The sequence below is a fragment of the Netta rufina genome (assembly GCF_964035555.1).
Source record: "Netta rufina genome assembly, chromosome: 6".
In the NCBI taxonomy this organism is placed as follows: Eukaryota; Metazoa; Chordata; class Aves; order Anseriformes; family Anatidae; genus Netta; species Netta rufina.
Genome location: NC_140129.1, coordinates 8,387,587 through 8,408,206, shown reverse-complemented (window position 1 = coordinate 8,408,206; position 20,620 = coordinate 8,387,587). Strand labels below are relative to the sequence as shown.

At 41.5% G+C, this 20,620-nt stretch overlaps 1 protein-coding gene across 1 annotated transcript in view; it reads left to right on the top strand.

Annotated features, from left to right (window-relative positions):
* The window catches only part of ERBB4 (erb-b2 receptor tyrosine kinase 4), a gene marked incomplete at both ends in the record, with an annotated part of 561,535 nt that overhangs the window by 271,318 nt on the left and 269,597 nt on the right, over positions 1-20,620 (top strand). The window contains one exon of the mRNA XM_084289162.1: positions 11,433-11,619. Coding sequence (XP_084145288.1) covers positions 11,433-11,619 — 187 coding nt within the window. The remainder of the gene's footprint in view (positions 1-11,432; positions 11,620-20,620) is intronic.

The window sequence follows — 20,620 nt, the reverse complement described above, 5'->3', positions numbered from 1 at the left end:
GTTATCTAGGAAACGGCATGTATGGACACGGGGCTGGCACCGAGTGTGCTCAATATGTGCTCACGTTGCATCTTCAGGAGTAAAACACCCTGACCTACCATTTTCTGTTTTCCCAGTTGGCGTTCAAATGCACTGGTTGCTACAAGTTAGAAGAGAATTGGGGAAAAAGAAAAAAAAAAATCCTTTGGAGCCAGAAATGCCTGCAACTTCAACTTGGTATTATACCTGCCTATTTAGCCTTAAAGTCAGGCAGGGTGCTGTGAGAATGAGAGCTGGGTTTGCTCAAGTGAGAAAAAGCTGTCATTTTTATCCAGGATTTTTCTCGTCTCGCAGCAGCGTGCAGCTCAGTGAGGAAACTACCAAAGGATTGCATTTTTAGACACCCAAAATATCTGAAGAGAAGAAATCCTGCAGGAATGCAAACGCACTTTTTAAAAAACATATAAATATATATGTGTAAATACATATAAAAGCTATATATATGCACATACATGTATGTCCTGTAGAAGCTCTGAAATTCATAAAAACTCCAGAGAAACAAAATTTAATTCTGCAAAATCCTAAGGCACTTTTTAGAGTTAAATTAATACTAATGTAATTAAATGGTAGCACTATTTGTTAAGAGTATTTAAATAATTAATTTTCCTACTGGTTCTACGGAGTACGCTTAGGTTCAGCAATTATATGCTAAGTGAAAGCAGTGTTGCCTTAATGATTTCATGATAATCTGACCTTTCATGGTCCTAGTTTACAGCAGCTGGCACTTTCTATATATTCTATGGACTGTAAAGTAATTAATAGCAATGAAATACCATTCTGATGTAGTCTCCACTGTGTATGCTTAAGCCTGGTCTTGGATGACCACTCAACCCCAAGTCCGCTTTCTGGGGAGGATATGTCCCCAGTGTGCTCTGTGGGCTTAAGTGGCCAAGTTCAGTCCACTCAGCCCAGACTCTGCTGGTTTTGAGGATTTTGGCCATAGCCCGGCTCTCTCAGATGCTCTCAGCATCTCAGGGTCACGAATGGAAGGAGGGTTTTGGGGGGTCTGTCTGCAGGACCTCTCCTGCTGGAGGGCAGCTTCCAGCTGGGGGGTACACGGGAGACTGCCCTCAATTTAGGGGGTAGATAACTTTATTTATTATTAAGTACAATAATAGCTCTTGAAAAGCTGCCTTTGAGGGAAAGGTAATAAGGGTATTAATAAAAAACAGGTGAAGAGAGAAGGGCCCTTTTAACTTGCTGCATTATTTTATCATTGTCAATCACCTGGGATCTCCTTTGAGATTATTCCTGTGCAGTTTAATAACATTGTTTCTGTGATGACTTTAATGTCTGAACCTTTCTTCCATCCTTAGCTATGACAATAACCACTCTGCTTTTTCTCCTTCAACAAGCTATTGTGTGTGGTTCAGTACATTAAGGAACATTATTAAATATAGATGTTTCCTCTAATTAAGCCGTTGGAAAGAAATTGCTGGTCCAATCATTTGCTGGTGATAAGTATTGAAAGAAATTATATCTTACATTGAGTATTACACTTTTCCCGCCAGGCTCCAAGAAAAAAAAAAAAAAAGAGAGAGAAACAAAAGAACGAAATGTTACAAAAATAAAGCAGTAAGATTGCAAACTCAAGCGCTCAAAAATAGATAATGCCAGAATTATGCCTACCTGAATTTTCCTGGCTTGTTATGAACCATAAATTGTCTCCTTCTCTGCTCCTGATCACGTGCAGTTCCCCTTCCCTCCCTGTCTCTTGACCTCTTCCCCATAATAAAATTACAGAATTTTAAAATCCCAGTAATGTGATGGTAAAATTACCATTTATTCTGGAATCCCAATGCTTATGATGTTTAGAAATTTTTATATCAAGAGCAAACAATGTTTTCTGGTCTTGTTCCTGACAAGAGCGAAATAATGTTATTCAGAATTTTTCCAGTGCCTTCCATCCCCATAAACTCACGTATAATTTAAATGAAAATGCTATTTGTGAACCTTGAGGGAAGCACAATTTCTTCATTGCTTCAATAACTGTATGTAGTAATAATGGTATATTTAAGGTATCTGGTTATTAAAAAAATTGGACATAGCAAAAATAAAAAATAATAAAGATCCCCATTGTTTCTAAGGTTATGCATCTTGCATTGTTCAGGAACGCATTGAAATTACTGAGCAGGAGAAGTCTGTAACATGCCCCCTTGAATAAAAGTAGTGAAATTAATGCAGACAAATATCTTATCTTGATAGTTTGCTCAGTCACTGAAGATTAGAGGTTGTTTTCCTGGTTGCTGTCACCCTTCGTAATCTCAAAATCTGAAGTTTACATGTCCTTCCTGAAGAATACTTCAGAATTTGAATTCAGTTGCATTTTCTAATTCCTTACCTCATAGAAATTAGGGATCTATCCTTGAAGGAGACTTTAACAATCCATTAAAGCCTGAATAACAGAGCTATTCTCCCACTTCTAAACAAAACAAAGCCACGTCTTTAAAAACAAGAAGCCTCTTCACTTTTTATCTTAATGGAAATAAACCTAATCAAAAGCCAGCGATTAATGGATCTCTCCAGGGTTTCTATTCTTGAAGATTAGAGAGTCACAAAGGCTGAAATAGTTTCAATAGGAAGGTGTGATGCTGAGCTCAGATTGTGTTATTTGTATGTGCTCAGCTAGAAACAGAGTTGCTAAAATCCAATTTTTGGATGAAGATTCTCTTCTTCGACAAAACGAGACAAACAGCAGCAACTCCAATATTCGGTAATTTATGTGTGCAAAAATGTCCTGCAGTGCCAATAAAGTTGGTTCCTCCCAGGAAATGCATTTAAAATACTCATTAAGGGGTGATTGTTGCACATAGGAAACACGCTGAAAGCTTGTTTTTAAGGAAGTATTTTCTTGGGAAAGAAAAGAAAACCACTCCAAGAAAAAGCAACTGCTTTTTTTGGGATTGGACAGCCAGTCGTTTGCTTCTTGCAAAAAGCCCCAGAGCTCAGACTGAGGATGTTTTAGCTGAAATTTGACAAGGTTGCCACATCTTCACTACATGCAGTTGCTTCCTGTGTTCAGAAATAGAAACAGCGTTTTGCTTTGTGGAGTGGCCTGGCACCTTCGCCTGCACTTTGACTAGGAAAATGTGACAGTCCTGTTGTTCAGCTCAGGGATGTTTAATTCACTCTGCATCAGTCCAAGGAGTGGGAATCTTGCCAACCAGTGGCTCCTGTTGTTTCCACAGTAGGTGGTGGAGAAATTTTAATAAATGTATTTAATTTATCAAGCTAACTATAGCCTTGACAGTAATTCATACCAACTAACCTGGCTGTATACAAGGAAAAAACAAATCACAATGTCTGATGCACAAAGCCTGTTGCTCATCATCTATTAGATGAATAAATAAAACCACCTTCTACTGTTAAATGCACACAAAACATTTCTTGGATTTCTGCAGGCAGCTTCCATTAAGGAGCATGTAATTCTGGACACACTGTTACAGCCTGTACTGTATTTGTTTTGTGTATTCTTCCCTTTGACTTCTGATCAGTACCTTGACCTTTCATAACCATTGTGGGAAAAACATCCTTTTTCATTTCTTCTTTTTATTGTCTGTGTAAAATTTCATCCACTTGCTGGGAGGGACTTTGTGAGCATTGGTCCTCCTCCTCCTTCTCTGTCCTCCCACTCTTTCCCTGGGAAGGAGGGTCGGGGATGCCAGTTGGATGGGCTCCCTGGTGTGCTTCAACCATTTCCTGACCTGGAGGACCAAATAGTCAAGCTTCTGACGATTAGTTCAGCTTAGACACAAGCAGAAATCTCACGGGGATGTATAGCCTCATAGTTAAGAGCAATGAGGAATCAAATACTTTTTTTTCTTCTCTTTTTGTAGATGACATCTTGTAATGCCAAAATAAATACATCAACCTGGTTCAGTGCACTGACATCATCTCGAGATACCTGTAGCAGTGCAGAGAGCATTTGGTGTAAATGCAACCATGAAACCTTGTATGGTGAAAGTTACAACTCTGGTTAAGGCTCCTTGTATTGTTAGGAAAACCCCTCAGCTCCGAGGACTGTGCAGTCCAACTGCAAAACAGGAACGTCAGTGCTTGTAGGGGATGCAGACTTCCCAGTGCAGTGCTCGCTCTGCTAGCCCGCTGTGCCTCTCTAAAGCAGTTTGAGCCCATCCGCTCAGTGAGCCAGCCGTCACTTTGTCTTTCCTGGTGAGTGTCCCAAGACCCTTGAACGTGCTCTCAGCTTCTTATAGGCTATAGCTGTCTAAGGCAAATGGATAAAAGGCAATGTGTTTTCCCATGGTTATTACTTTCCTAAAATCCTTCCAGACTGTTGGCATTATTTTGTTTATGAGGTAGTAGTTTGTGCACATTTATGTTGCCTCGAAAGCAAGATTTACTTGATTGAAGCTCCCAAATGCAAAGAAAGCAAAAGGCATTAATCTCTCCAATTGGAAATTCTGTAACTGGGCAGCTATAAGCTGATGTGCTTTGAGTTTCTGCAAAATGTAGCTACTGCTAAACAGCCCAAATGGTAAAGCATTTTGTAGCAGTATAATGTTCTCATTTTAATCTTTCCGATCTAATTTATGACTAAATTTTCCCTTGGGAGATGATACAATAAACTCTCCTGGAAACCACTTCGCAAATATGTTGAAGGCCAAACAGGTATTACAGATATAATGTCAAAATTCTTATTGACTTGCTAAATACGTAGTCATCCTTAGCTTTCCTCAGGACAGTAAGATGTTAGCTTTGAAGATTAGGTTGTTACAGAGTGGAAGCTTTGTCTTGGTCATAATGTAGTTCAATTTAAACAGCTTAGAATTTATTGTATGTGCTCAGGCAGCCTGTATACCTGAAAGTCAGACGCCTCCTAAGCGGATACACTAACAGAGGAATTGTGTTTTAGACAGAAAATGTTAGAAAGACACTCAGATGTTGATGTAAACCTAATCAGTTTCTTTAGTCATACAATATTTTTAGCTGAAAAATAGATATAGACACATGGTGACAGCTGACATGAGCTTAAGTCTAGCTCAGTCAATAGGAATAACATTTGACTATGTCTCTAGAACCTATATTTAAAAATTTGAAAGCTAGAGTTTTTTTTTAATCATGCTATTTATCTGTTATTTAGATTTACTGTTCCCATTCCCACATTACTATTTTGTTATTATTTTAGCTTTCCACATCCCACATTATTTTCCCAGGAAAGCTTTGCAAATTGAGTCAAGATACACGTTTCAAAGGCTCCCCCCTACATTTTTATCCATCACTGTCGCTTATACATTATTTATGGAGCTTCCTTTCCAAATGCCAGAGTTGGACATTGATCTGCAGTTTAGTGGGTATAAAATTGGCATTTGCTTTGTGTCCAAGACCTCCATCACCTTTTTTGTAATGTATATTAGCTCAGTCCCAGCCTCACTTGCTTCACCTATGCAGCAATATGATTTCTCTCTTACACTCAATAACTACATAATGACCATACAGTTAATTCTCCAGTTTTTGTGTATGAAGAAGCCTACTCCTGAAAAAAATGATATGTTAAGACCAGCCATTCAGAAAACAAAACTTCAGTTGAAACACTCCAAGGGTGGCTTCTATAAGTTGTCACGAAAAAATTCACTTAGAAATTTCCAAGGACTTAACAAAAGATGCTCCTCACTGACTGCCACTTTAAATTTCAGGAAGGCTGATTTTACTTCCAATCCATTGATTTGTTGCTCAAAATATTATTATGCATATTAACAACGAAGTCTAGGTGTCTGTGAGGACAAGAGTGATTTAAAGTTTCTACCGTCTGTCTTAAATGTTCAGTCACAGTTCAGTTCTGCAGTTATGCAGCAGCCCAAGGCTCCTCAGGTACAGCTCTTTTCAAAATTACAGCCAAGCCCATCCTTTTCCTTTAGTACAACTTAAAGCAAACTAAAAGACTACTCTACTACTAGTTTGTTTTTTTTTTGTTGTTGTTGTTGTTTGTTTGTTTGTGTGTGTGTGTGTAACAAATCTGAATCTAAAGTGCAACTTTAGTGTTTGGACAATAAATTTTCTGCAGCTGCCAAGGCAACTCCAGTTGCGATACACTACTTGCTTCCAGATCAGGAACCAGAAAACTGTTTTTCACTATCCATGTTCTGATACTTGTCAGTATGCTCAAACTTGAGGGATTTTTGTTGAAGCTCGTACTGCATATCAGAAAAACCACTGGTGCTCAGAAGGGCTTAACATCACAATTTCACAAATGTTGACGTAATTGAAGAATACAAGATGTGGAAGGAGACAAGACATTAGCTTGTTCTGGAACAAAATTCCTGACGTGCATGCTCTGTGTTAGTTTTGACATTGTCTCAAAATGGAGTGTCCTCTTAGACATGAGAAACATCAGTATGTGCTAAATATTTCTCATGGTTGTGAACGGCTTTGAGAGAAGCTGGAAGCAGCCGTGTGCCTGAATCCCATAAAAGATGTCTCCTGAACTCTTTTGAAAATCTCAGTTTATCTTGCCATTAATATTTATAATTGTCAATGAGCAATGCATGGAACAGCTAATTGAGCTCCATAAATTGCAATAGGCTGGTTATTTCCACATGGCTACATTTCAGTTATTATTTTTTCCCTTGGAGTACTGTAACTGCTGTAGCTGCTTAGAGACCACTTTTTGCTAATTCAGTAAATGCTAATTTTTTTAATTGTCACAATTGAAGACAGTGCGTTGCATCAGTGAAAATGTATGGGGAAAAAAATATTAATTGATGGCATTTCAGGTTATCAGCACACTCACTAACATGCTTGACTGCATTTTGTGAACGTGGCTGTTATGATTGCCCTGGGAACTTGTTTAAAGTTAAGCGAGTGTTCTCTTTATGGCACTACTGAATTTCCCTGTTACAGGAAACAAATTCATGCTGTTTGGTTTTGTTCTAACAGATATAACACTTACCTTTTAATTGATCGAAAAGAAAAATGTGGAATATGCTGTTCAAGTTAGCTTGAGATGTGAAAAGCTTCTGAAACAGATGATGTGGTAACTATTCACAGTAGTTGTGCTCACAACTCTGCTGTGGCATATTAACTGTGATTAACATGGAAAAAAAAAGGTCTCTGCACTTAGGAAATATTTTCCCCTTTGTGTCACTTAGAAATCAAGCTTTCTTGGGATTTAACATAATGTGACAAAATGCATGGGCCACATTGGAGGGTCAGTCAAGCTCCTTGGACCAGGCTCAGCAGACGTCTGTTGTCTGCTGGCAGCTGAGGCGTGTGAGGAGCCTTGCCGATGCGTCATGAAATGGATATTCCCTCAAAATAGAGCTTACTGTACTTGGCAACTGATGGTGTTAAAAGTGGGCCCTTGGCTTATTCCCGACATATATCTCATTTACAGTTATCCACCCTTTCTATTTCTCCCAGTGGAAAAAGAAAAAAAACAAAACACACAGCCTCCATGATAGATGTTTAAAGGACATGGTAGCATTTATGAGAAGCCCCAGGTTCCTTCATCAGTCATTGATCTGTGTTTCTGGGCAGAACAATGAAGTTACCCGTTATTTTGCTGCGCTTCACTCAGGTTCATTTGACTTGAACCAGACGCCAATTTAAGGTCACTAGTAACAATCGTGTCGTTCCATCCCTGCTGACAGGATAATTCTGGCCTGGCTGTTGGGAGCTTAAAATGCTTTACCTGTGCTCAGCTAGTATTATTTGTAATTAAAGCTCCTAGGTTATACGTTGCAAAGGAATGGGTTGTCTGGAGCTCGTTTTTACAGGTCATCCTCTAGAAAGGTATCTCTGAAAATAACCCTGTGTTTTTCATTTTGAGATCCCATTTCTCTGTTCACCTTGTGCATGGTATAATGTGCCAGCATTAGCTGCTGAGAAATTAAACAGGACATACATGCAAAACTGTCCTTGAAGAGAGCCAGGCTAGTGTTTCCATGTGCTCTCATTGATGAAAAGACCCAAATTCCAGACAGTACAACCCAGAACTCACACAATTAAAGCTGTTTAGCTTTTTTTTTTTCAGATGGAGGAAAAATGCTTACATTAGAGAGGAAAAGCTGTCCCCTGAACATACAGCGGCAGTGTTTGCTGCACGCTTTCTTATGCTTTGCTGGGCCTGGCTGAAGGGCACAACAGCCGCCATCTTGGAGCTGCCATTGAGATGGGGCAGCCGCCATTTTGGGGCAGGTCCTGAGGCGCGACGGCCGCCATTTTGGGGCGGTTCCTGAGGCGCGGCGGCCGCCATTTTGGGGCAGTTCCTGAGGCATGAAAGCCGCCATTTTGGGGTAGTTCCTGAGGCGCGACGGCCGCCATTTTGGGGCGGTTCCTGAGGCGTGGACATTGTGGTTTCGGGGCGGCCCCTGAGGTGTGGCAATTTGCATGCTGGTTGGAAGTCATTATTCTGAGAACTGGAAGGATGGCAAAGAAAGGCAAGGTAATACCATCAGGGAATTTCCAGCCACAGTGATGCTGTAACGGGGAAGAAAGGGAAAATTGTGCAAAATCAAAGGATGGAATGTTCAAAACATGCCTAGGTTTGGCATGACTTGCAGGGCAGGGGGTAAGACTTGGAAGACCCTTTCTGACATGAGGATTTGAGAGTCTGTGTGGAGGCCAGCAGATATCTTTGCAGTGACTCCAACAGTGCCTGCAGTGAGCTCCAAGCAGGCAGGTGTCCACTTTCAGTAGGCATCACGTCAAAACTAGCAGCGACTGCAAACTGACAGTGTTGGCAAAAAGTGGCTAAACCCTGGGCCGCCTGCTGCGCTCCCAGTATGTTTTTTCAAGCTGAACCAGTCAAAAAAAAACAAAACATCCTGCAAAGCATGTCATTACTCTTTTTTATTCAAATCTGAATACAGAAAGAAACTCCAAATTGAAATACTGTGGCTCTAAACTTAGTCAGAAGGCTGCGTTCTAGCAAATACAACCTCCCTCCATGTTTTTTTTTTTTTTTTTGCCACCCTCTTTTGTATTTCCCCAAGAATTAAATTAATATGGCTGTTTCTCCAGCAAATACGTTTGTTGGGGAGAAAAAGGTATTGTAACACTGATGGGTTAGGAAAGAACCCTCTGGCTCTTGTTGAAATAATTGCCATAATTTGTCATTTCAGTTGGATAAACCAAATGGGGCAGTAGGCCACAAATATCAACAACAGAACTTTATTATTTTGTCCTCTGTTTTTTATTTTCCAAACTTTGTGATGAAAATTGCTGGTGAGTGTGTGTGTGTAACTTCAGTGCCATGCGAAATTAGTGTCATTTCAGGTGTGCTTGTTGTACGGAGGAAATAATACATAACCTTAAAATAGAAAAGATGTGTGTAAGTGACAAAAATTGGCAGGGAGGACTTGGTCAGATTCAGTTCTGGAATTGCTTTTATTTTTTATTTTTAATTCTATTCCAAGTTTAGAATGTCCCTTTAAAATAATTAGAATAATCACAGTATCTCTGGAACATCAGTGGAGAAATTCATGTCTTGAGTATAATTTTAATATGTCCTGAATTCTGAAGAGAAGCTAGAAAAGCCAGCTTACGGAAATTTTTGTATATGATGAAAACAAACTCCTGACCAAACTGGCTAATCTGAAATGTCTGAAAGTAAAAGAGCTATCATGAAAGTGCTAGAAAGCTTCTGATTATAATGGAATCAGTGTCCCAGGGAATAATGCAGCTCTGCATTTAATATTGAGCTACTGAACCGTACATCTCAACCTAGCTAAACTCACTGGGTTCTCATCAAAGTGCTGTAATGACACTGTGCTCTGTTTAGATGCCAAGCAACTCTTGAAATAGCTCCAGATCTTTTTTAGCAGCTTCAGCTGAGTAGAGACATCAGACATTAGAAGGACAGCTACTGCCGCGGCATATATATATATCTTTCATTATGTATACTGCCACACTCGGCAATAATCTTATGAACTTTTATAAACCTAATTAAAAGGTTCTTGCACACTTCCAGGCAAAATCATGGCAGCAGTGCTGAACCAGCGAAACAAAAGCTGTCCTTTGTTCTGCAAATCTGTTGTCTTTCCTTACTAACGATACATGCGCAACACGTTTAATTCAATTCTTGTCATTGTTTGCCTGTGTGTTTTTTGTTCTGGCATTGACTGGCATCCCTGTTGTGTTACTCATAGTTCAGGCATGTTATTCTAAGTAGAATTTTTTATTTCTGTGTATTGTTTAAGGTATTTACTTTGCCGAAGGGAAGAAAAAAGTGCTTGCATCTACTTAAGCAGATGGATAGTTACGTCAATTTCTGTCCATTAAATACACAAACACACATAGGTATATAAACATACGCAGTGATTGCAAGGTGTTGCAGGTATGGAGTTAAGTGAGATATGAAAACTGTATTCGAGAGACACTTTCTAACACAAAGGTTTTGTTTCTGGGAGTAGCTCTGGGCTGGAGCATCCTCCAACCTCTCCCTCCTGCTAAGGACAGTGAGCCTCTAGGTGAATGTTGAAATGACACTTCTCAGATTTCTAGGCCATTTATTTGAATTATTTGGAATAACTTAGTTTTCTAAAACATTTTTCTTTTTAAAAAACATCTTAGTACTGTTAATCTTTCGGACTCTGAAAAACTGTGTTTGTTTGTTTGTTTTTACCTTTACAACCCAGACAATCAAGTGTTGAGTATGAGCAGGAGAGAATTGTTGTATAGCTTATCTAAAGCAAACAAAGTATTCAGCCAGCCCCGAAGTGCAACAGTAATTTTGCTAATGGTTTTGATACTACCTTTGATCAAAATCTGGGTATATCTGTGATACCAGCACTTCAAAATCAAACTTGAATCTTTACAAATGTTCAGTGATTGATCTGATTTATTTGGAAGTACCAGGTGGTGATATGACTTACGTGCTTTGTATTTTCTCTTTCAAACGTGCCCTCCATTTCTATCATGTATTCCTGTTTGACGGTGAGCTCTTCCAGTGGTCTCTCCCTTACCCCATGTTGTGTCCTTCACTCATACCCTGGAATATCCTGTACAATGGAGTTACTCACAGACAGACTACCTTATCTGACCTGTGGTGTTGCTATGCTGGTTTCTGCTCGTATATGCTAAAGAGACCATTGACCTGCTGCCTGCTTTGAGTCATGCAAAGTCATCCTTTCATGCATCTTTTATGCTTACTGTGAATTTCTGCTCGAGTTTAATAAAACTGGAAAGATTGGCTACCCCTTTGTTCTCTACTTTTCAAGCCAGTATGTCTAATAAGCTCAGTTGCATGTTGCATTGGAAGAGAAATGTGGTTAAATTCAAGAAGTTGAAACAGAATTCTTTGGGGAAGGTTTGTTTGTTTGTTTGTTTGTTTTTCTGGCATGACTATCACATACTAAAGCAACTGCTATGAGAAAAAATCAGAACGATTAAAAATTGACCGTTTCTAATGTGTTTATTTCATTTTTGTCTTTCAGTCTATCAGAGAAGTCACAGGCTATGTTTTGGTGGCTTTGAATCAATTTGAATACCTGCCATTGGAGAACCTGCGCATCGTTCGTGGGACCAAACTCTATGAAGACCGATATGCTCTGGCGATATTTCTTAACTACAGAAAGGATGGCAATTTTGGACTCAGGGAACTTGGCTTGAAGAACTTGACAGGTAAGTGAAACTTTTAAATGCAGTGGATTAGTTGGGAAAAAAAGAGCTTGTTGAACATGTGCATCAATGTCCTCAGTCATTTACATTGTGCAAATAACAGGTACCATGAGGGGCTGGCAGTTCTACACTGTTTGAAAGGCTCGTTGGTACTTAATTTCATTCCTTTTCAGAATCACAGCTGAACTTTTTCCAGTACTGCTCAAATGCTATGTATGAAATTCATGCCAAGAGCGTATTTGCAACAAAAAGAATTGTTGAAAGAAACAACACACTTTTTTCTTAGTTTTGAGAACACAAATTTGGTTATTATTATGTTGCTTCAGGTGCTACCTATTTTCTGGCAAGTTAGCTTTGGCTTCCTCAGCCTCAGCTCTTGCTGCTGTGTCACCATTGCTGCTGCTCTCACAGAGGTGGGGGAAAGAGAGGTGGGTGAGAGGGGACACTGGATCTTTGGTGTATTTAATTTAAGATGTCCGCTTTCAAATAAAAAAGTTTATTATATATAGTGATATTTTTTTGAGGCAAAAATGTAAACTAAGTCTATGTTTCCGTGGTCATCTGTAAGTTTAGGGCTGGATGGATAATGATGTGGGGTAGGTCAGCATTTCATATCTCCCAAATGAGGGTCTGCAGTAACTGGTTTGAGAGATTAAATGCTGGCTAAATATCATATCATATATTGCACTGTAACTTAATAAAGGCCAGGCAGTGGCAAAGTTTCTTTAGGGAGTTCACGAGAAGTGTTTTATTTGTACATGGTTCCTTGTGAAGGGAGGGTTGTCTGCTATGATCATTTGTACTTTTAAGTTTTGGAGTTTGTGAAATGGCCTTATTTCTACAAGTGGCTACATGCTGAGTGCAAACACTGATGTGAGCTGGACTTGAACCTGAGTACAGGGAGGTGGGAGCATTTTGAACTGTATTAAGGCACCCTTCACTCCTGACTTTTTTTGTGTTGGTGTATTCAGTGATACAAAAGTGCCTGCAGTTCCCTTCTGTTCAAGCCTCTCTGGGTTGTACAGAGATGCTTTCAAAAATAGGAAAGAAAAGGAGATTTTGACTGTTTTACAGAATAAAACACAATTTTAGCAGACTTTCTGATCAGGTTCATTCTTCTGGTCGGACTTCTAACACTTTTGCTTACTGAGGCCATCATGCTGATACCAGTGCACTTCCCAAAGTCTCTAAATCCCTGCTGTGCTTCTCTCTATCATTGTCATAATCCAATTTTCTCCTATTCTGTTCCCACATTTTCCCTACACTTATGATTTAGGGTATTCATTATGGCTGCCTGTGCCTTCCCATAGCACAGCTACAGCATCATGTACTAATTTTCTACTTCTTCGGATACTTTTCTTGTCTATGAGTCTCAAAATGCTTTGTAAAAGACACTAGGCTGGATGAAACTGAGACTGAGAGGTGATGTGAGGCCAAGGCCAGGAAAGGACTGGAACCCTTTTCTCTTGGGCTAGAGGCTGTTCTGCCAGGAAGCAAGGGTTGTATTTTCAGTGCTTGTTTATCCATGGCTTTACTGCTCAGTAACATGAAAAACCTTATCTTTTAGGCCCCGGCTCAAGATTTTGTTCATGAACTAGCTGCCCTGTGCCAATGAACAGTTCGTCTGACTCCAGAGGTTCTCTCTGGAAGCTGTTTTTATGTGATAGGCATAACACCAAAACCATCCAGCAAATAGCTTGACTGTCTTTTCAGGTGTTGTGAGAAAGTCTGCCTTAGCCCAGCCTTTGAATCTTCCCTAACATGAGATCATCACAGCCACTTCATCTGATTTAGGTGTTTACAAAGCCCTCTGATGGGATTATTTGGCTCAAAACCTATTGTTGTCTCTTGGAAGAAAAGTTCCCTAATAACACTAGCTTGTCTCTGCTGAGTGCTTAAAATAGCTACCGGGTACTGCGTATGAGCTAGTGCGTACTTAAAAATACTCTAATATTTTCTAGATAGCATGTGCCAGGGCCCTGTGAGTCCCTACAGCAGCTGTTCTTTGACCATTTTATATACTGTTTAAGATGCACCTGGCTATTTTAACCCACAACCTGCTTCTTGTTGCAAATGCTCTCCCTGGAGCGTATTAATAGTTAAGTCATTTTTGTAACACAGCCTTAATAACTACATAAAAATAAGTGGTGGTTGCAGGAGTCAGTGATGTTGCAAGGCCACAAAAGATCAGCTGTGTCTGGGTCTTCCCTGTGCCTACCAACCGCTCCGTATTTACATCAGAAACAGCCAGTGATTTGCATTGAATTTAAGATGAAGTTTATGGTTCCCATGAACTTGCATCCATCAAGCTTCTAGTCCACTACAGATTTAAAGAGACTGGCTGTGAATGGTGCATTCCTTCCACCAGAGTAAAATATAAACGTAACTACTGCCTTGCATGCCCAGAACTATCTTTCCAGGGCTTACGTTCACAAAAGCTCGGGAGGTTCTGTTCTTATTTGTGCATTGTCTGGATGCAGGGTTCCTGATGCTATTTCAGTCTGTTACTGCACAGTGTTCAAATACAAACGCTACCCCTGTGTCAAATAAATGCAGAGGCTGTTCTCACCTGCAGGTTATCCTATGACTTAACCAGAGGCAGGATTTCATCCCCTTGTGACGTACCATTGCATTATTTTTAGTGTGTTGTTAACAGCTGTGTTTTTATTGTCAGATATGTCTATCATGCTTTCATATTTAAATGTAACTTTAAATGCTTGAATTTTTCCCCTTAAGCTATATATGTGTATGTATAAAAGACAACTGTGAAGGCAGTAAGTTTTATCTTGCACAGAAAGCACGATGCAGTTCTCACTCATGATGTCTGTCATCCTGAGAGGGAGTTTTGTTTGTGCAGCACAGGTCAGGAGCAGATCCTAAAATTCATGTGACACTTCCAGAAAGTCTTGCCTATAAAAATCAATTTCTCACTTATTATAATAACTTAGTCAACGATTCCACAAGTGTCAAAAACAAAAAGACATTGAACTAATGAAGAGGCTGCTGTCATCTCAGCTGGACTCATCTCAGCTTGCAGATTCAGCTGCCAAGTAGCCTTAAAATAAAATGCAGTTTTGACATACTGAACGTATTATTCAGGCTGAGATTAGCAGAATAACTGATGCTGAGGGTATGCCACCTTCTTCCATTTACTGCCTATGAGCTAGTGCAAATCATTCCTGTCTTTCCCATGTAGCTAGGCAGTCAACCTTAACTTATCCAATGAAAGGGCATAATCATTGTTCACACTTTGAGTACTCCAAATATAGAGAATACCTGATGGCTGCATTTCATTATGGCATTTATCTTCATGAGCTGGGAAGGAGGGATAACTCACAAGTGCCAGAACCACTTATGAAGCATCCCATATTTTCTTCTGAGTGAAGATGAGTAGCAGAGATCTACAGCAAATGATGCATCTTTGAATGAGCGGAGATAACGTCATCATCTCCTCTATTGGCCTTGGAAATAGAAGTTCCCCTGGAATTCCTTAAATGTATTAGACTAAAGCAGATTTAGGAGTGCTTAGTTTGATAACATGTAAAAGCAGGAAAATTTGGAGTTTCTTACTTGCTAGCTTTCAGGAATGGAGATAAAAGCTAAATTAAGGCAACTGTGGTTCAAGTGGCAAACGCGTGTTGTAGCCCAAAGGATTTGGCCAGTGATAGCCAAGGAAATCTCATTTGATTGGAAAGAAAGTCACAGGGGAAAGGATGGTTTTCACTGGGTGTAGAAAGTGATCCATTGTAAATTTTCCCTTCTCCTGCAGGTCTTTGTAATATTTTTGTTTGTTTGTTTTAAGTTTTGATTACATTTTTAATCGTTCTGTAAAAAAAAATTGAACATTCTGTGATAATTTTCAGTATATTTTCAATATATTTTTTCCTCAAGAAATCAAAAATGCTAAAGGGTGCTTTGGAGGGGGGAGAAAAAAAGAACGACCACTTCTCTGGTAAAGGTTACTTGTCAGTGATTTTCTATCTTCCTTTTTTTTTTTTTTTTTTAAACAAGGACTGTTCATTTACTATCATTACACTGCAGCTCAGTCGAGATTGAGGGAAGGGCACGGGAGGAGTCATGTTTTCTTTTGGTTTTGTTGACTCTGCACATTTGGAACCAAAGGTGCTTTTGGGAATCTTACTTAGATACCTGCCCAGGGCCTGAGCTCCTTTAGCCCCATGTGACTGCACATCAAGCGTTCTTTCGGAGGGGTAAGACCTCTGCCTTTCTAGTGCCTCTCCTTGGAGCGCATGCACGTTGCATGAGCCACTGCTGAGTTCACAGTGCTTAGAGGTACAAAGGCCTGAGCATGACACCTGGCCTGAGCAGATGAGGCTGGGGTGTGCTGGTTGTGGTGTACTCCTTAATTGCTGCAGCTTCCTACTAGCTGGGCGAGCTGGGAAGAAAGCAATATGTAATTTGCCTCAGGCTTCCTATACAACAGGTGGGCAAGGCATCGCATCTCTAACCTCGGAGAGGTGTTGCTAGGATACGTGAAGGAATGAGAAATTTGTTTAAAAAATCCCTTTGGTACCCTCTGCAGTCAGGGCTGCTGCAGGAGTTAAAATGTTTTGCCCAGAAGAAGCTGCAGTGGCTCAGCGACTGCCCAGGAGTGCTGCTTTCTCTGTGGCCTTGGAGTTGCACAGACCATGGAGGCATTTGTGTCCCAGCACATCTTTGCTGACTCTCCAGCAGGTAGAAGAAAAGAGAGGAACACCTTGAGCACGGCTGTTCTTCCCCTGGGAAAGGAAAGCTCTTCAGTGCTGCGGCACAGCCCCTGGGGGCACGGTGCAGGACCTGCTACAGGTTCCCCTGTCTCACCCGTATGGAAAGAAGGGCCGAGGCTTGTGACTGCCCTTATGCTAATAAATGTGCCAGCTAGCAAGCAGCCGTTTCCCCTGGGACACTGTTAGACTGTCTTGGAAAAAAATTGCCCCACTGCAGGTAGTGCTCTCCCCTGACACTGTCGCATGTAGCCAGGGGAGTCCGGAGATGGATCTCTGCTGGCAGGAGCGTGCAGGCACCTCGTGCCGAGCACAGAAACTCCGACCAGCGTGGATCCAGCCTGCGCCGTGCCAGTTGGCATCAGTGCCTGGCAGCTCTTCCAGGCTCTCCTCGCTGCACGGCTGCAGACGTGGCCCCGAGGAGTCCCAGATAAGGGACCCACGGGGCTGAGGTGTAACCCCCGCAAGCCAGCAGAAGATGGCTCATAGGTGCTATCGAGGCACGTAGGCATATTGGACCCGGCCAGAAATAAATACTGATTTTGAGCTCCATGAGATTTATACTCATGAGTTGATTATGTTCAGTAACAATGGCTGAGCTTTGGATTTTTAATTTCAGCAAGGCTAGAATTTTACAGTCTCTAAAGGATTCAGATATGCTTTTGTCATGCTAAATGGTATAACTAATGTCTGATTTTTTGCAACCTGTTGTTCGCTAATTTATGCTCAGCTTTATTTCAAAGCACTTTATTGTTTTTAGTTCTGTCTCTGATGTTAGAAATGTGCGACCTTGTTTGGAATGATTATGGCAAGGAATTAAAAGAAAAGTAAAAGCTTATAGTAATGATTTATTGGTAAATGTGTTCTGATCAGATGCTCAAAGGATTCCAGTGACAGGATTGTCTTAAACTCCTGCCTTTGCTGTTTGCTGCTTCCCCCCAGCCCAACCAATATTTTCACATAAACTGTGAAATGCACATTGCGTGTTGTAAGCAGGCTAAAACAGTTTATTGCAAGTCGTTTGCAGATTGTTCCCTGCAAGTCTCCAGTATCACACAACAGGGTAAGGTCACATCACACAGCCCCTCCTGCAGCCAAAACAGGGCTTAAAATTACGGGGAGGAGAAGCTAGGCCAAATCCTTAGCTGGTGTAAAGTGGCATGGTTCCTTTGACTTTGTAATGAAATGAAATTCAAATTGCCCCTTGCTTTCTTCACTGGATAATTTAATTCACGCTTTAATTTATAGGTTAACTAGTGCCTAACTCCCACTTAAGCCCTTTTAAGGATGTTGTATTCAGGATGCTCTGTCAGGATTAATACCAGCTAATGATAGCTGACTCAAGGCATGTCTGCACCATGCCGCGGAGCTCTGTGTAGGACCTGGAGCTAGCATCAGGCTGGCTGGCTTTAGAATTAGCGTAGCTGCATCACTGGGGTCCTGTGCCTGGGCTAAATAACCCAGCAGGGTGGACCCAGCAGGTTGCTCCTGCCTGAGTATGGTCCCTGGAAACAGAAGCACCTTGTCCTGGATCTTAATTAAATGGCTGCTGCGTGAAGGGGAGTGGAGTGGGTAGAAGGATGGGGAGACTAGAGCAGATAGAGGAAAGCCTTCCCAGTGCTATGGTAACCTGCACCTCTGCTGCTTTCTGTTGTGAATCACCATCTTTACAATAGAGCCAATAACGTTTGCCACTTTAATTAGGCTGCTTTTGAGAGTTTGGTATGAAAATGTTAGTCAGGGAGGAGCTGAGGTGATGTGGAATTTAGCTTGTAACACCGTCAAATGCTAGTTTCAATGTTACTACACAGTACATCCAGGTGTGCTGCTATTGTCACCTGAAAATGCCATGTAAAATAATAATGTCATTCGTTCCGTCTTTCTTGGCAGTTTTTCCTTTTTACCTCTCTGCAGTAGTTCTCTATCTGTGCATTTTTCAATTATGAGGTAAGAAATTCTCCAGATTTTGGATGTGTGAAACACCCTTTAGCTTTTTTAGAAATATGGGCAATCAAGATAAATCCAGTAATGCTGAAACCTTCTAGTAATGTAGTAGCTTTGCCTGACTTCAGTGACTTGAGAGCTTTAAAAGCACAGGGACTTCTCTGGCCACATGCTTTGCAGGGAGTTAAACATCTGAACAGAGTAATCCCTCCATTTCAATCACACGGGTCAGGAATGGGTGGCATTTCAAAACATCCAAGTTTGGCAGACAGATCTGTGCTGAGCTACACTATAACTTCAGTAAAATGCAATAAGCATTGCAGACAGGAAGGAATTGTGTGGTTTGTAGTGGCAGCACTGCTGGAAAGATGCATCCCAGCTCCTGCGTGGGACAGAAAGGAGCTGTATGCCACAGCTCAGGCCAGGGTCTGATCTAGACTAGGTCTTTTGAAATGGAAATCCTTGTCACTCCAGTGGTTTATCTTCTTCAGTTTGGAGAAGAAAAGAAGCATTAATTTCAGCGCTTTAATTTTTTTAGTAGTTTTTGTCTTGTTCTTTTTTTCTTCTCTCTACAGTCTCTTGAATTCATTGATTTTCTTACTTCCTTCTGACAGGCCACAGCTGACAAGGAATTTGGTGCTTCTGTAGCATAACGAAAGCCTTGTGTTACGTGGTGAACGTAACCTGCTGGCGCTCCCTAGCTAAAGGGCAGGTTGTAGAGTAGGCAAGTTGTGCTGCCGCAGGGCTGGGAGCTCTGAGCCACTGGTATGGCAGTGGGGCTGTGGGGTCTAGGGCTCAAAATGGGAATGAAGCTCTGGGAGTCAGATGCCAAGTTTCATGTATTTAAGTAAAGATCTGGGCCTCAGCAGAAAGCATTTCAGTGGCGTTGCATCATACAAAGCAGCGTATGCCTACAGAGCTGGATTTAAACCTGGTCCAAGAGTGTGAGCTCCCTTATCTAGCTTCTCCAGGAACCTATAGGAGCTGGGGTTTAGGACACCATTCTTTAAAGCATTCATCAAATTCAAAAAAGATGGGATTGGGCCCCTAGGTTTGCAGTGTGGAAATAATTGATGTTCCTAGGATCAGAGGCTGTCTATTTTCTTGTCATTTACTGAGGGAGGTTCCCTAGAAACTTTATAGGGTAGAGACCATAGAGGTGATGAACAGAAGACTGTTTAATTTACTGCATCTAGCTCCCGTGAAGCCCCTGCAGACAGATGAGGCAAAAAGCCCTCCTGTACACTTGTACAAGGACGAGGCTATCATGGAGCCTTCACTGGTTGAAGGAGGCAAACACTCACCTTCTGCTTGGCCAGCTCCATCCCAGGCTGCCTTTTCCTTCCCTGCACACACACCTAGCCCATGCAGTGTCACAAATCTCAGCCTAGGACGGGTCTTGTCTAAACCAGTGGGGAAGGTTTTAACACGGGTGGTTCTGCAGCAGCCACAAAGTATGGCAGCGCAGGGGCAGGAGCGAGCAGCAGGTCGTTAAAAGTTTATCCAGCACTGAGTTTGATCATACAAGCTTTGGATATTGGGCTGCAAAAGGCAAATGCTGCTATTAGGGGGTTGTGTTGTGTAACTGACAGTTACAGTTGTTTCCAGAGCCCCTTTTTGGCCTGCCTCCTTTGTGTTCCCCGCCCTGCCCGCAGCAGTGGAAGGCTAACAGGGGCAGCAGTTCTGGACAGTTTGGAGTGCTGTGGTTGAGGCTCTGCTTTCTAAACACTGAAACACAGAGCCAGCTGCCCTGCACCTCTGCAAAGCTGCTAAGACAAATGCAGAGATGTCCAGGAAAAGATAACCTTGAGGGCAACATAAAACCAGAAATACTGTCGTGTAGAAGAAGGGAAGTCACCACATGAAGAGAGGTGAGAAAGTGGCAAACACCCAACCATGGCCCCACAGCCTAATGGGGAAGCAGAAGCACCCACCTTAGCAGTAACTGCGTTACGGATGAAGGAACAGGCAGGCTGCTTAGGAACATGGCTGAGACAAAACTGCTGTAGTTCTCTGCTACACCCCAGTTGGTCCCACCTGCTTTGTGAGGGCTTCTTTCCATGCAGAATGAACCTTGATTGGTGTGAGGTGACAGCGGGAGGCAATCAGAGCAGGAGGCAGGTAATGGGTGTGGATGCGGAGCTGTCGGGGGGGCTGTAGGGACCCGCCTGCAGGCGGGGAGGGAGGAACAAAGGTATCATATGAGGAGAACACGCTGGAGGCCTTTTTCTTTGATGTTTGGAAATTGCTCTAGGGGCTGTCTTCTCTAAAACCCTTTTGCTTTCTTTTTTCTTCTTCTTTTCTTCTTTTTTTTTTTTTTTTTCCTTTTCCTTTTT